The 15,434-nt window shown below is 41.6% G+C and overlaps 1 protein-coding gene across 2 annotated transcripts in view; it reads right to left on the reverse strand.

The window, feature by feature from the left end:
* Positions 1-6,758: 6,758 nt before the first annotated feature.
* casp (Fas associated factor casp) overlaps positions 6,759-15,434 on the reverse strand; it is a 72,174-nt gene continuing 63,498 nt past the window's right edge. For both annotated transcript variants that reach the window (XM_080282139.1, XM_080282140.1), the window contains exons 14-16: positions 14,210-14,347; positions 9,769-9,846; positions 6,759-8,615 (exon numbers count right to left, since the gene is read on the reverse strand). In XM_080282139.1, the coding sequence (XP_080138265.1) occupies positions 8,535-8,615; positions 9,769-9,846; positions 14,210-14,347 (297 nt within the window). In that variant the 3' untranslated portion in view covers positions 6,759-8,534. The remainder of the gene's footprint in view (positions 8,616-9,768; positions 9,847-14,209; positions 14,348-15,434) is intronic.

Consider the following 15,434-nt stretch of genomic DNA (forward strand, 5'->3'; position numbering starts at 1 on the left):
TTTTAATACTGCTATTGTATGATGGTGGTGGCGTGGTGGGTGCAGTCATCGGTATATTCATACAGGGGGGCTCACTTCCTGATGATTCCTCGTCTGATTTAGAAGAGCTTGTACTCTCCTCATGGATACGTTTTGGCACCGCATGTCTGTATTTTTCCTTTACCTGATAGAAAGCATTCTTTAGGGAGCTTGTGGCAACATTGCCTGCTAAAATATCAGGTGTCCTTTCCATCATTTGAGTGGAATGAGTTGAATACCTGTACTGGGCAGAGAACATAAAGTCAAGAGCAGTGCTGAGATTTAGATTCACTGTGTCCTTGGACTGATGTCCAGCATGTGCTCGGTATCTTGCATTGCGTACACACTTCTTGAGTCTTTGAGCATGCCCATGATGTCTGTCGTAATTGTATAAAACATTTGGACCTAGTTTATCAAGGCGCATCTCTCTCACCACCTTCCTCTTCACAGCAGCATGCTGTCTCTAGAAGGCCATGTTTTGGAGAGATGGACGCCTGTAGGGTTTTGGTGAGCAACTGATGGACCTGTAGGGGCACCAGCTGTAAACACCATCAGAAGAAATGGTCCAGGGACTCACAGGAGTGGGCATGCTGTGAGGCTTGGAATGATTTGCTTTCTTTTCAATTGCATCATACTTCCATTTCTTTATACCTGTAGCATATTCTTTTTCACGTTTATAAATAGCCTTTTCTGGGTGTAATTTATCAAGTGTAATTTTAGGCAAGACTTTTTTTTTTTCCCAGCTCCATTCATTACTGTTGGATGGATTTAGGATCCAGTTGTCATTGCCCACAGAGATTCTTCTTTCCACTGACACATCTTGTATAGCCAGAGTGACTGATTTTTGTGAAAAATTTTGAACTATAAAACTACCACTGAGGAGTGTTGGCATTACTGTTTTAATACGATAGAAACAATCTCTTGTTTTAACATCATCAGGACAGGGATCTGGCCACTTAAGTCGATCCATGAGTAAGTTGAGGAACTCTTCATGTGCCTCACTGGCAGGAAAATCAGTCTTCTGACATTTCTCTTTAGACTGTTGTTTCTTAATTCCTTCATTTTGTACCTCATTCATATCTTTCCATTCATCTTTGGTTTCTGTACCATCCTCTTTCCCATTAACATTCTGAGACTTTTGATCTGCCCTCTGTACCCTTTCCACAAGCTCCAGTGCTGACTTTGGGTAACAGAGCTGAAGTAGATAACTCTCGGGAACATACAAATCTTCTTTATTTTTTTTCTTTGATTGAACGTTATTGTGCAGCACTTTGTAATCTGACTCAGTTATTGATGGCGACTCATTTATTGATGGTTTGCCTAGTGAAGTCCACTTTAAAAAATTTTGGTAATAAGTGTGTTTTGTTGTATATGAGGCTAAATATCCATCAAATGGTCTTGGGCAATCTTTTATGCCTTAATCAGGTATGTTCTCATAGTTCTTCAGCATAGTCACAGGCTTGTTTGAGTTAGTATCTTGACTGCTGAGGTAAGTTTCTGTTTCTTGATTTGTGTTTTTTGTTTCATCTGGTGGTGACAGAAACTGACCATCCCCTGCACTTTGAGTTGCGGAAGATGACTTTGCCCAGGAGTCCTCAGCAGAAGACAGGGAACACCCTAACTCGTAGTTTCTAAAATTATTCATGTCTTTGTCACTTTCCTGTCTTTTTGGTGTCATTTTTTCTGGATACTGATTACCCCAGCTGTCTTGGTCCAGTAGTAGATCAAGAAAATATTTGACATCTTTTAGAGGGCCAAAATTTTCCAAAAAATTGTTGGCATACTGCACTGCATCTTTGTCTTCAAAACATCTTTGTTTTTTGGTGGGTGGGGACAATGCATCCTCGGCAGTGTCACCTTTGGGGTGGGTTTTAGTGTACCCTTCCCTCTAGCTTGTACAGCAAACCACCATTCTGTACTGTTTCCCTACAGTCTTCCAATATGTCAAGCTTACTATGACTGCAGGAAGAAACAAGTTCAGGTATAAAATGCACTAATCTTTGTCTTGCCTGTATTATCGGCATAAATAATGAACCATAATTCTAGGATAGCTACAGGAATGTAAAGGTTGATTGAAGTTGTAGTGGGATATGTAGTGAGGGTTTGCTGTTGTAAAGTTAACTGTGCAGTGATTTGTTGTAAACAGCAGTGAAGATGTGCTATTGGGAAGTGTGAAGATGTACTGGCAGAAAATGTAGTTACATTGAAGTGTGTTGTTGATCAACTGTGGGCTATCTGACAGAGCAGACCCATCAACCACAAGCAAGCAGTTGCCCCTACAGGGCTATCCCATGCAGTGAACCAGTGTTCCCATGTGGTTGACAGTGACGCGTGGGGAAAAGTGTGGAGGTTTGGTTCATGGATGGACACTGCATTTGCATGTCTTCGGCCAGCTTACAGGGGCACCATAGCTGGCTTATCACCTCATTATTTGGTAATGTGGTTACTACCCAGCTCAAATGGTTTCCTGGGTTACAGGAAACGATTATGTTGATCTCGCAGTGTAAAGCCACTTTAGGTTGACAGAAGAGTCATAAAGAGGCAGGAAGGAAAGGAAGAAGTGGGAAGAGAGGAGGGCAGACACAAATAGAAGGATACAGATGAGGAAAGTAGTAGTCAGCACTACATCGTGAATGGATGATGATTGCCACCACCTACCACCACATTGAGGAGTGTAAGAAAGATATGCTCATTTAAAGTGTAGGGAAGGTATGCTGCGTGAAATGAAGCAGTGTGCTAGTTATGGTGTAAACATGCTTATTATGGTAGCATGTTGTTGTGAAATGTAGTGACGATATACTTTGTACAGTAGTGTGCTGCTGCAAAGTGTGGTAAAGATGATCTGTTCGTGAAGTTGTGCTATTGTAAAGTGTAGTGAAGGTGTGCTAGACTAAATGTCGCTTGCTCATGAGCTGTACTGTGTGGGCAATAACTCCAAAAACTCATCAGACTGTGCCCACTTGACAGATGCACTTCAAACCCCCCCCCCTCCCAACAGCTAAAAAAACATGCTGTCATGGCATGGTAGCAGTTCTCTTGTCCCAGTGCCACCCAGCACTGTGCCAGTTTCATTTGTGGCACGATGGAAGATGGTAACACATCAGCTAATGACATAAAATATACTGACACGACCTGATGCATGCTGTCGCACCCAAAATGAAAGTTGATAAAATTGCTCTTGTTCCACTATCATATGCCCTGCATGTATATCTATCTCTGCCATAATAAAATACTGTAGCAACGAAAAGTTCATTTACGGTTAATTTGTACACATTTAGAGAGGTCCTAGGTTGGGTAATTATACACTCTAGAGGTTTACCCATCAGAACACTAGGTTTCCATTTGTCAGTTGTGTGGTCAACATCCAGTTTATTGGTTTCCTAGGTTACAGGAAACCATTTGGCATGTCTGTCAGTGTAGATTTACCTTCTGGTAGCACTACATTTAAAGCAGATGCAGGGCACCTCCACTTCAAAGATAGAAAAGGAAGAATCACAAGTCCAAAGGATCTCAGGCATAAGTGGGAAGAACCACAAAAGTAAATACAGAAAGATACTGAAGTCACTTGTCAATCAATCTGGTGCAGCAGTTGTGACTGATGTTGCCAGCTGTTCTTCATGTCCATCTTTTTCCATGTGAATGTTCTGGGAAACATTGTAAATAGTTTACATTCTCTCATTTCATCAACCCTGACTCTAAATTATGTCTTGTTGGTTTACCAAGGTCAAAGTTCTCTTCAGTAAAGGGTTACCTGTGGTTAGTTTATCTCAAGTTCAACAGCACTGCCATGTTAGAGAAATTATATATATATATATATATATATATATATATATTTTGGTTCACTCATCTTAAATGTCGGGACCAACTGCCTAGCCCAGGGCTCCTATGCTCCTCATGGGGCAATGTAGGATTGGATGATGGATGGATATAATTTGGTGGTAGGTTGGGGTGCTCGCCATCCATTCACTCGATGTAGTGCTGCTCTTTAGCTGTCTGCCCTTTCCTCTCTTCCTTCCATCCTCTTCTGTCTTTCTTTCATTCTTTCCTTTTCCTTCTGCCTGTGGGTAACACTACACTGAGTGACAAGCCAAATGGTTTCCTGTACACCAGGAAACTATTTACTACACTGGGTGGTAACCGTATAACCAAATTATGGCACCTGATGGTTTAGAGGATAATTAAGGGGCTCCAATCGGACTGAATCTGTGAAGGTTTATACCCAAGGGGTGGTTGGGGTTTCTTGCTCATGTAATGCCACTCAGTGATGAGTGAGGCTGGTCACACTCATCTTAAATGTCAGGACCAATTTGCCTAGCCGTAGGCTTCTACGTTCCTCTTGGAGCAACATAAGATTGGATGTGGATGGATGGAGGCTTCTACGCTCCTCTTGGGGCAACATAGGATTGGATGATGGATGGATATATATATACATTTATATATATACTCTATATAATATCCATCCATCCATCCATATATACAATATATATATATATATATACACACAGTATGTCCATACATCATCCAATCCTACATTGCCCCATGAGGAGCATAGGGGCCCGGGGCTAGGCAGTTGGTCCCGACATTTAAGATGAGGGTGACCAGCCTCACTCATCCCTGAGTGGCATTACATGAGCAATCAACCCCAACCACCCCTTGGATATAAACTTTCACCGGCTCAATCCGATTGGAGCGCAATAATTACCCACTAAACCACCAGGCGCCAAAATTTGGTTATATGGTTACCACCCAGTGTAGTTAATGGTTTCCTGGTGCACAGGAAACCATTTGACTTGTCACTCAGTGTAGAGTCACCCACAGGCTGAAGGAAGTGGAAAGAATGAAGGAAAGAAGAGGGAGTGTAAAGTCACCTGTAGGCAGAAGGACAAGGAAAGAAAGACAGAAGAGAATGGAAGGAAAGAAGGATGGAGAGGAAAGGGCAGACACCCGAGAGCTGCACTACATCGAGTGAGTGGTATATATATATATATATATATATATATCCATCCATCCATCCATCATCCAATCCTATGTTTCCCCAAGAGGAGCGTAGAAGCCCGGGGCTAGGCATACTGAATCAATTGCGTAGTGCTAGTCTTAATAAAAGGTGTTGCTTGACAGTGAATAAAATGTAGTTTTAAGTGATTTACTCCGAAACTATGAGGCACATAAAAAAATATGAAAACACCATAAGAAAGCCTATGAAATTCTACGAAAGCTGATGAAGTAAAAACAAAACATCAGCGAGAAAACTTCTTTGCTAGAGCACTGTGAACAAAAAAATCTGTTCCCTGTAGGTAAGTACTTTTACTATCAATCTATCTATTGCCAGACGCCTCAATCCCGTTTGGGGTGGCCACAAACAAATCGCCTCCAAGTCGCCCTGTCCCCCGCCATTTCACTGCCCTGCTCCTGCTCCCAACTCACACCCCCCTCTCTCATATACCTCTCCATCCCATCCCTCCATCTCATCCTCGGCCTCCCCCTCCCTCTTCCCCCCTCCACCTCACTCACATACTGTACACTCTCTTCGTCAGTCTTTCACCCTCCATCCTCTCCACATGGCCAAACCACCTCAGTGTGTTCCTCATAACGCTTCCTATCACTTTTACATTTTGACTATTTTCTAGACTAAAAATCATATCAAAAAGCCACAAACAATATTAGAAAGCTTACAAAACTTGTTCTAAACATGTAATAACAATTCGAGGTATGACGGAAACATTCGAGCCATGATGTTGGGAAGTAAGAATGACATTCCAGAATGTTTACTCACACTGGCTAATATACTTCTGTTCGTACTTTTCTGTACTCTTTTTTTTCTGCTTATCAGCGAATGAGATGATGTAGTTTTTATGGCAATATTTATGTGTTTGGGTGGCGAAAATAAGGCGAGAATACATGTTTCCATAGGCGTGCAAGGGGGGGCTGGTGGAAAAGGGGGGTGGAATAAAATCGTGATGCAGAAAACTTACTGACACTTACCATGCGTGAAAGGGTTAATTTAGACGTTCTTACTCTGTGGTTTATCTGACTTACTTTAGTTACATCCACATAAAATGCTTTCATTACTTTTAATCCTCCATTTTACCCATATATTTCATCACTGGACTAATTGTAAGAACAGAATACTAATGAAGTGCATTTCCTACTTCCTGTCACTCATTGTCTTCAACATTTACTTTCTTCTTTTCCTTTTCCCCCCCACTCCCTTTTTTCTTCCTTTAGCTTTCTTACAAACTCATCACATGCACAGTATTTCTCTACTCTATGGGATACTACCATCAAATGCCACAGTAAGAAAAAGCTTGTAATGTTGGTTGATCACACTGGAGTTATCAAGATATTGAAGTAGATGACAGTCTACCACTTATCCTGGGAGATACTGTCTTACTCATAAAAGTGAAGTATGAATAAAAATATCACTTTTAAGCACACTTGGCCATGTGTAAACAAAGCCTCAATCATGGCTCCCACACTTTTACTAGTGTTATTACACATGAGATTAAATTTTCCAAATAAGTGCTGGGGAGTCCAGTACTTTCCTGTTTTAGGTAATTTGCCAATTTCAGAGCACAGAAAACGTCATCTGTACCATAGCTGATTCCAATATGGAGGGCTCCATAAAAGGAACATGGTACCATTATGACTCTGATTTGTAGCATCAAATACCCTATATTTTTAAGGTAATCTATAGCAGAAAAACAGTGTTCAAAATCATAACACAGTCTTCAAGCATAACAGTTTAGTAAAAAAGAGTAGCATAATGTACAAGGTTTATATATTTGGATACCCATGCCTCTAATTTGACCTCTTTCATGCAAATGATGCATAATACTCCAAGTTGTTATAATATTCTATAACATAAGAAATTAACATTTTTTTCCAAATAACTTACATAAGTACAGTATTCTCTCTGCATCATTTAAACAAAACACGTGCATGGCATACATGATCAACAATGAAGGTGCAAAACCAATACGGCATCTTGAGTCAGATTACATTTGTCGCTAAATTATCACCTTCACTGTCACACTACTGGTGGTCTTGCCGCCTACAGCACAAACATCTGTGCAAACAACAGAACAGTACAATATGCATTTCCTTAATCCTGTAATGAAAAATATAGAGATCCATTCATAAATAAAATTTGATAAATTTTCTTGAATTATCTTGAAAAATTATTATTTAGTATTGTAAATCTACATGACTCATGTTTAACAATATATTATTTATTAACTAAAAACATACATTAAACACTGATGGTTTCATTAATAATGCTTTCATGTATGAACTTACTATAATGGAGATCTATGGTTTCCCTCTCAATGTCACAGTTCCACCCTGATTCACAACACTTTTATATTAGCATCAGAATAAATTTTATATATATATATATATATATATATATATATATATATATATATAATGTTTGGTATTATCTGCTACTTTGTCAAAATATTATTTAAAAAAAAAATCACATTCACACATCCAAATACCAGTAAGTAAACACTTTGGGGAGTTGGAGTGTAGCTGCTTTTTCCTCAGACTCTGTCTAAAAATGGGAGTAACCACAACACAGTTACTACATCACAGCAGTAACTCTCCCTCTCTACTTGTACACATCAAAAAACAAAAACTTAAAAAAATTATAATGAAAATATAACAGGGAGTAGCTGCTTAAATTTTACTTCAAGCCTGAGTAACTCTGCTCTCTAAGCACTTAATCACAGGAGCAGGGCATACTTGGTAGGGGAGACTGTGAGCCTGGGTGTTAGCGCGTGAAGGGAGGGGAGTGAGAGGCAGGCAGTGGGAGTCAGTGGAGGGAGGTTGGGAGGAGGACATGGACAGGTAGTGAGGGGAACTTAGTGATAGGCAGTCAGTGGGGGTGATGGGCAGGTTGGGGTAGAGGATGAGTAAAGGGAGCATAGTGGTGCATGAACAGTGGGAGTGAGTGGTAGGTGACAAGGGGGAAGGAATAGTGGAAGGTCAGAGAGGGTAAGGGAAAGTATGTGATAAGCAGAATGTATGGTGAAGGGAGTGATGAATTGGGGAGGAGGTGGTTGGAGGAAGGTTGGTGAGGGAAAGAGAATGGTAAATGGAAACAGGGAGTGGTGACAGCCTAATGGTGGATTAAAAGAGGTGCGAAAGGCGCTGGTGCATCGACAAAGTGTGATGGAAGTATGAGTGGTGGACAGCTGTACAAGTGAGTACCCTACACAAGGTAGTTAACAGATGTGAGACCCAATTAATTGGCAACTGAAGTTGAAGGCCTGGCAAAATTGAGGATGAATCAGCAAGACCAGGGTGGTGGATCAAAGAAAAGATGTGAGATGTGAAGGGGAAAGTGGAAAGCTAAGATACTTAGATGATGGAGGATGATGGACACATGACAAAAGGTTTAGGATAAAGTAATAAAAACAACTGGGAAATTGGAAAGGAAGGTGAGGAATGAACTGGTTGGACTGCTTTGCAAGAAGGCTGTGAAGATGGTGTGGAACAGGGCTACTAAGGCTACTTCATCGCTCTTCTATATTAAGTGTCTCCTGTGGATAAAGCTTGTAATCCATCAGTGTCTTGGAGGCATCAAGGGAGCTTACCTGTATGGAAAGGGAGAAATTATTAAAAAGGCATCACTGTTATTAAACACCAGCAGGAAGAAATCATCTTACTTACAAAGTAGATTCATCTTAGTGTATATAAAATAAATATACCATATGGTTCTTCACATCTGCCATGACTGTGAATAAATAAAAGAAGCAGAACAGTCAACACAGGAGGAAAGACAATAGATGAAAAGCAAATTTTAACACAATACTGTTCAGTTAGGTTTAGGTCACCCATAACTCTGGTGTCCTCAGTTACTATGACAGTCATTGTCCAGTGTTGCTAAAGAGGGATGCCTTCATCAGTGGCACTGGCATGTCCCTTAACTCATTCCCTATCCCCCGGAAAAAGAGACAGTGGACTGCACGAGAAGAAAAACTTCAGCCTGCAGTACACCAGGTTCATATTCTGATGAACCTGGGACACCACCACCACCAACTGTCCTGAATGCAATAATAGTCAGGTTAGTGAGCCATAAGGTTCAGTGTTGACTCTACAGACTTGTTCTCTTTGTGATGCAAGTTGAATTCTCTGACATCAAATCAAGCCTTGTGTGCATCAACCTCAGTCCTTCCTTCCATCCATCATGTACAGTGATCCATACTTATACTGTCACTTGGTTTTTATTTTACTTTATTTTCTTTGTTTACTGCACAGTGTTATCTAACTCCAACTATACATTATCTGCAATGAAATACTGACAGGTTTCAGGTGACTAAGAAATGAAGCTGGATTAAACAGTTTAACAGGTACGTTAACTTATGAAGGTACAGTACAGTAAATCAAACATGAGAGTATATCTGTGTGAGGTACTTGGGTGTAGAGCAGTGTGAAGCAGATGGGGGTAGGTCAGTGTGAGACAGGTGAGTGTAGGGTAGTGTGAGGCAGGTGGGTGTAGGGTAGTGTGAGGCAAGTGGGTGTAGGGTAGTGTGAGGCAAGTGGGTGTAGGGTAGTGTGAGGCAAGTGGGTGTAGGGTAGTGTGAGGCAGATGGGTGTAGGGAAGTGTGGGGTACATGGGAACCAAGATGTGTGAGGTTCTGTACGTGGAAGAAAGCAGTATGAGGTAGGTGGGTGTAGGGCAATGTGAGGTAGCTGGAGGTATGGCAGTACAGTACAAGGCAGGCCAACGACAAGAAATGAACTCACGTCTCTACGGGGCCATGATTGTAGACACTTGTACTCGTCAGCTGGGTAGCCCTTCACGTGCAGGAAATTGAGCAGAACCTAATAATAAATGGTGATGATGTTAGAAATGTTCAAAAAACTACACACTGCAGGATTCCACCACCAATACTGTTTGTGATGAACAATTATCAGAAATGTCAAATAAGTGCACCTAGAAAAAAAAAAAAAAAAAAGTAAATAATTGGAGGAATGCTATGGAATTTATTGCTCATATACTGCTGCTTAAAGATGAGCAACTGTTCACTCACCTTAAATATCTGGACTGAACAGCCTAACCTAAGGGATCTACAGTCCTCATGGGGACTTATAAGACTGGATGATGGATAACTATATTCATTTCATTCATTCATCATCCAATCCTACATTGCCCCAAGCTAAGCGGTAGGAGCCTGGGGCTAGGCAAATTGGTCCTGACATTAAAGATGAGAGTGACCGGCCACACTCATCCCTGAGTGGCATTACGTGAGTAATAATCCCCAACCACCCCTTGGATATAAACCTTCACTGGCTCCATCCGATTGGAGCACTGTAACTATATACCCACTAAACCACCAGGTGCGAAAATTTGGTTATATATACTATTAAAAATGCAAAGTTTTATATCTTTATAATACAACTGGTGGGTTGACCTACAGGATAGCTGTATACAGTAAGTCTATTATTATTATTATTATTGTTATTATTAATTACCGGCATATAAGGCAGGTGGGGGTGCTCACCATCCACTCACTCAATGTACTGCTGCTTTGGGTGTCTGCTCTTTCCTTCCTCTTCTGTCTTTCCTTCATTCTTCCCTCTCTCTTCTGCCTATGGGTGACTTCACACTCCCTTTTCTTTCTTTCTTTCCTCTTCCTTCGGCCTATGGGAGACTCTACACTAGGTGGTAACCATACAACCAAATTATGGCGCCTGGTGGTTTAGTGGGTAATTGTGATGCTCCAATCAGATTGAGTCTGTGTAGGTTTATATCCAGAGGGTGGTTGGGGTTTACTACTCACGTAATGCCACTCAGGGATGAGTGAGGCTGGTCACTCTCATCTTAAATGTCGGGACCAACTTGCCTAGCCCCGGGTTCCTATGCTCCCCATGGGGTGACAAAGGATTGGATGATGGATGGATGGGTGGTTTATGGCATTCATGGATCTGGAAAAAGCATATGACAAAGTAGACAGAGACAAACTGTGGAAAGTTTTGCGCATGTACAGTGTAGATGGTAAGCTACTAGGTGTCGTCAAGAGTTTTTATGATGGTAGTGAGGCATGTGTATGGGTAAATGGACATCTAAGTGAATGGTTCACTGTCAGTGTGGACGTGCGACAAGGTTGTGTGATGTCCTCATGGTTGCTCAAGAAATATATATGGGTGGGGTGGTGAGAGAAGTAAAAATACGAGTAATGGAGAGAGGGATGGTGTTGGTAATGAATGGAATATCTTAAATTTGTTGTATGCTGATGATGCAGTGCTACTTGCAAATACCGGACAAGAGCTTGGTAGACTAGTGTAGAGTTTTGTTGATGTCTGTGAGCATCGTGCCTTGAGTGTAAATTTGGAAAAGGGTATAATGACGGTAATTGAGAGAGAAGGTGACTCCCAGTGCGATGTTGCACTGAATGGAGAGAGACTGGAATTGGTGACAGAGTTCAAATACCTGGGCACACTGATAGAAAAGAGAGGAAATGTGCAAAAGAAGTGGCAAGCAGTGACACAAGGAAGGAAAGTTGCTGATGCAATAGAAGTCTTGATAAGCAACAGAGGCTTGAGTGTTGCAGCTGCACGAGGCTTACATGAAGGAGTGTTTGTGCCGACTTTAACATGTGGATGTGAGACTATGATGTGGCATGAAAATGAAAAGTCATGAGTAAGATCAGTGGAGATGCGACTGCTGAGGAATGTATGTATAGTACAGAGAGTGGATAGGATACGAAATAATGTGATTCGTGAAAGATGCGGAATAAGGAAGTCTGTGGACACCAGAATCAAAGAGAGTGTACTGAGATGGTATGGTCATGTGAAAAGAATGGATAACAACAGAGTGGCGAAAAAGGATCAAAGAGAGCATACTGAGATGGTATGGTCATGTGACCTGAATAGATAACAACAGAGTGGTGAAAAAGTTATAGGCTATCTAAGCGAATTTGTAGGAGGGAGGAGGCGAGGTAGGCCAAGGAGAAGGTGAAGCAAGAAGGTGGATGAGTGTGTGAGGAAGGTAGGTATGGAAGTTGGTGAGGCTAGGGGGCTGACAAGAGATCAAGCTGGCTGAATGAATGTTGTGAGAGGAAGTGCATGATCAGGGATCTGGCATCCCTTTTAATGTGACAGCGTCCGGATTGACTGTATCAGATACATTTATGTGAAGCTACAGCATGTGGTGAATGTTTTTGGTGAATCAGATAGAGCCAAGATTCTAGGGGCTTGAATGATGAGTGAATGGATGCGTGGCCCACTGGACTGGGCAAACTTGGGCTGTCTGGACATTGCTACTCCTCACCCTGCCCTAGGGTGGGAAAGGAGGTCCAGATGATGATGATGATGATGATTATTTTTATTTATATTATTGTTATATATTTTTGTGCATGTGTATTTACCTAGTTGTGATATACAGGAACTGAGCAACGCTCATGGGGTCCCGTCTCCCTGTCTCAACCAGTCAAACGTTGCTTTAAACTAATTTTTTTGGACCTGGACAATCTCTCTGTCCAGGCTATTCCACAGTTCAATGCATCTATATGGAAAACTGTATTTGTTTATATCCTTCAGACAGCTTGTCTTTTTCAATTTCTATAAATGTCCTCTCACTGCTCTCCCTTCCCATACACACATATCTTCTCTGTCAATTTTGTCTACTCCCATCATGGCCCTGAACACTGCAATCACGACATCCCTCTCTCTTCTTTCTTCTAAGGAAGGCAGACCTAGCTTTTCTAGTCTTTCCTTGTGTGGCAGATCTGCCAGGCTAGGGACCATCGTGGTTGCTGCTCTTTGTATCCTCTTGATCTTGTTTATAACTTTCTCTTTATGTGGGGACAACACTACTGTCGCATTTTCCAACCTGGGGCAGACCATAGCCATTATCAACTTTTTCATCATCTCCTCATCCATGTATTGAAATGCTACTCTCATGTTTGTGATAAGCTTATAAGTCTCTCTGACAATCTTGTTAATGTGTTTTTCGGGGAACAGATTATCCTGGACCAACAGTCCCAAGTCCTCTTCTCTCGCTTTTGTGATTGATACCCTTCCCATCGTGTAATTCAGTGATGGCCTCTTTAAACTTTTACCCATTTCCAAAATTTTGCACTAAATTTCATTTCCCATACCTGGCTCCACTTGCAAATCCTGTCCAGATCTTCCTGCAGCATTTCACAATCCTCTTCAACTTCTATTCTCATGATCTTTGCAGTGTCTGCTAACAGACTTGCATAATTGTTCATTCCATCCACCATATCATTTACGTACATCAGAAACATCATCGACCAGCGTCGAGCCCTGCAGGACTCCACTTGTTATTTCTCTCCACCCAAACATCTTTTAACACTGTCATCATCTGTCCGTCTTTCATGGAGTCTCTCACCCACTCCAAGAGGTTCCCCTTCAATCCTCCTATGTGCTCCAATTTCCAAATTAGTCTCTGGTGGGGTACCTTATCAAAGGCTTTCTCCAGATGTAAGTACACACAAGCCACCCAACTATCTCTATTGTAGCACATAAATTGCCCTTAAGTAGAAGCTTGACAAATTAGAGACACACAACTTCCATTTCTGAACCCAAACTGATTTTCTGCCAAAATATCCATCTCCAGATATTTTATCGACCTGTCTTTCAAGATTCTCTCGCACAAGTCTGCGACCACGCTGGTCAGGGACACTGGTCTATAATGATTCAGGGGCTCTTCCTTATTTCCTCCTTTATAAACTGATACCACATTGGCCCTCTTCCATTCCCAAGGCACTTTCACTTCTTCCAGAGAACACTATTAAACCATGAATCTTATCCATCCGTTGTTCTCTGCATTCCTTTAGTATCCTATTAGAGATCCCATCAGGCCCTGGGGCTTTCCTTACAGCTTGAATTTCCAGTAATTGATACACTTCCTGCACTTCCACCTAACCTAACCTTACACTTGTCAATTATACCTCTTCCAAAGTCTCTCTCTCTGTGAACAAGTCCACAGATAATAACAACTGCTGACTGAATTTTCACTGCTGCCTATAAAGCTGACCCATCAGTTTCCACCAATTTACAGAAACAGATGTATATATCTGAATTTTGCCTTTTTCAGAGAAGGTCTCTTATCCATGTGGTCTTTGAAATGGAAGTTTAACTGAACTAATTAATCTGGCTCAGTACTGTAAATACTGATAAAGGCCATCCTGTACTCCCAGTCACCAGTAGTAACACCCACCTGAAGCGTGGTGTTAGCCAGGAAGTTGCGTATAAATGTTTGTCCACCAGGGATGCGGAAACGTAAAGTAGCTACTGGGTCGGGGCAGTCTGGTTCTGGCTCCTCCGGTAGGTCCGTCTCCAATGATGCTCGTACTGCCTGCATCACAACCAAACACTATTAGCACTAAGAGGTAGGGGAATGGAAAAAAGATGAGAACATACAAATGCGTGGGAGATTTCATAACAGCAGAAGCAAGAACCAGTATAATTTTAACCCTTTTAGTCAAAGATTTATTTATTTACTTTAATTTTATCAGAGCACTGACATGACAATATTTTTACTACAAGAGAAAGTTTACTGACAGAATGGGTTAGACAACATCAATTTTTTCTGATCCTTTGTTTTATATCATTTATAAGGATTCCAACATGCTTGCGTGTGTTGGCCTTGGCCACATAAAAGCGTCTCTAAATGATGCTGCTCGATCTCTGGCAGCCTCCCTATTCAGTTCCTCATCCCTAAGATCACACTCCATAACTCTGTCCCTGGTCTTTTTTGGTGTCCCTCTCACAACCCAACCCCCAATGTTCACATTTCCCATCTTCCACACCTGTCATCCTCCATCCTTTCAGCATGCCCAGACCATCTCAATCTACCTCTCCTCATCACAAAACCTATACAGTCACAGCCCATCCTTCCTCTCAATTCTTCAATCTCAATCCTAGCCCCACTTGGCCTTAAGAGTCAAGGATGCAGTACACATCCAACTAATCAGTTTCATTTCTGTACATTTCAGCCTACGAATATCCTCTTCCTTTACTGCCCAGGTCCCACTACCATACAGCATTACACTCCGAACACATGCCACATACTAAGGTTTTCATATGAAAGCACAGAGGGGGAGCCCTCTCAATGTTAGGCAAGGCAACAGCTCCCTGAACTTCTTCCAATCACTTCTTACCCTACCCGCAAAGCCATCTCCAGCCTCACCTCCTGCATATAACATGTTCCCCAGATAAAACTCCTCCACACCCTCAAGAGACTTTCCAGCAGGATAATCCTTTTGCACCTGGGTCTTCAGGCTCTCACATGTACATTTTGTTATTTTTGACATGAGCTACAGGCACTTAAAATATTACGTTATTTATTCAAAGTGAAAGCGAGATGTGTAGATGGATATGAGTAAAACCAAAAGCAGGCGACTAGCTACGTAAGTTATTTAACACAAAAGCTGGCGACCAGC

The sequence above is a fragment of the Coenobita brevimanus genome, chromosome 92 (genome assembly GCF_032717465.1).
Source record: "Coenobita brevimanus isolate Jiangsu-jjx chromosome 92, ASM3271746v2, whole genome shotgun sequence".
In the NCBI taxonomy this organism is placed as follows: domain Eukaryota; kingdom Metazoa; phylum Arthropoda; class Malacostraca; order Decapoda; family Coenobitidae; genus Coenobita; species Coenobita brevimanus.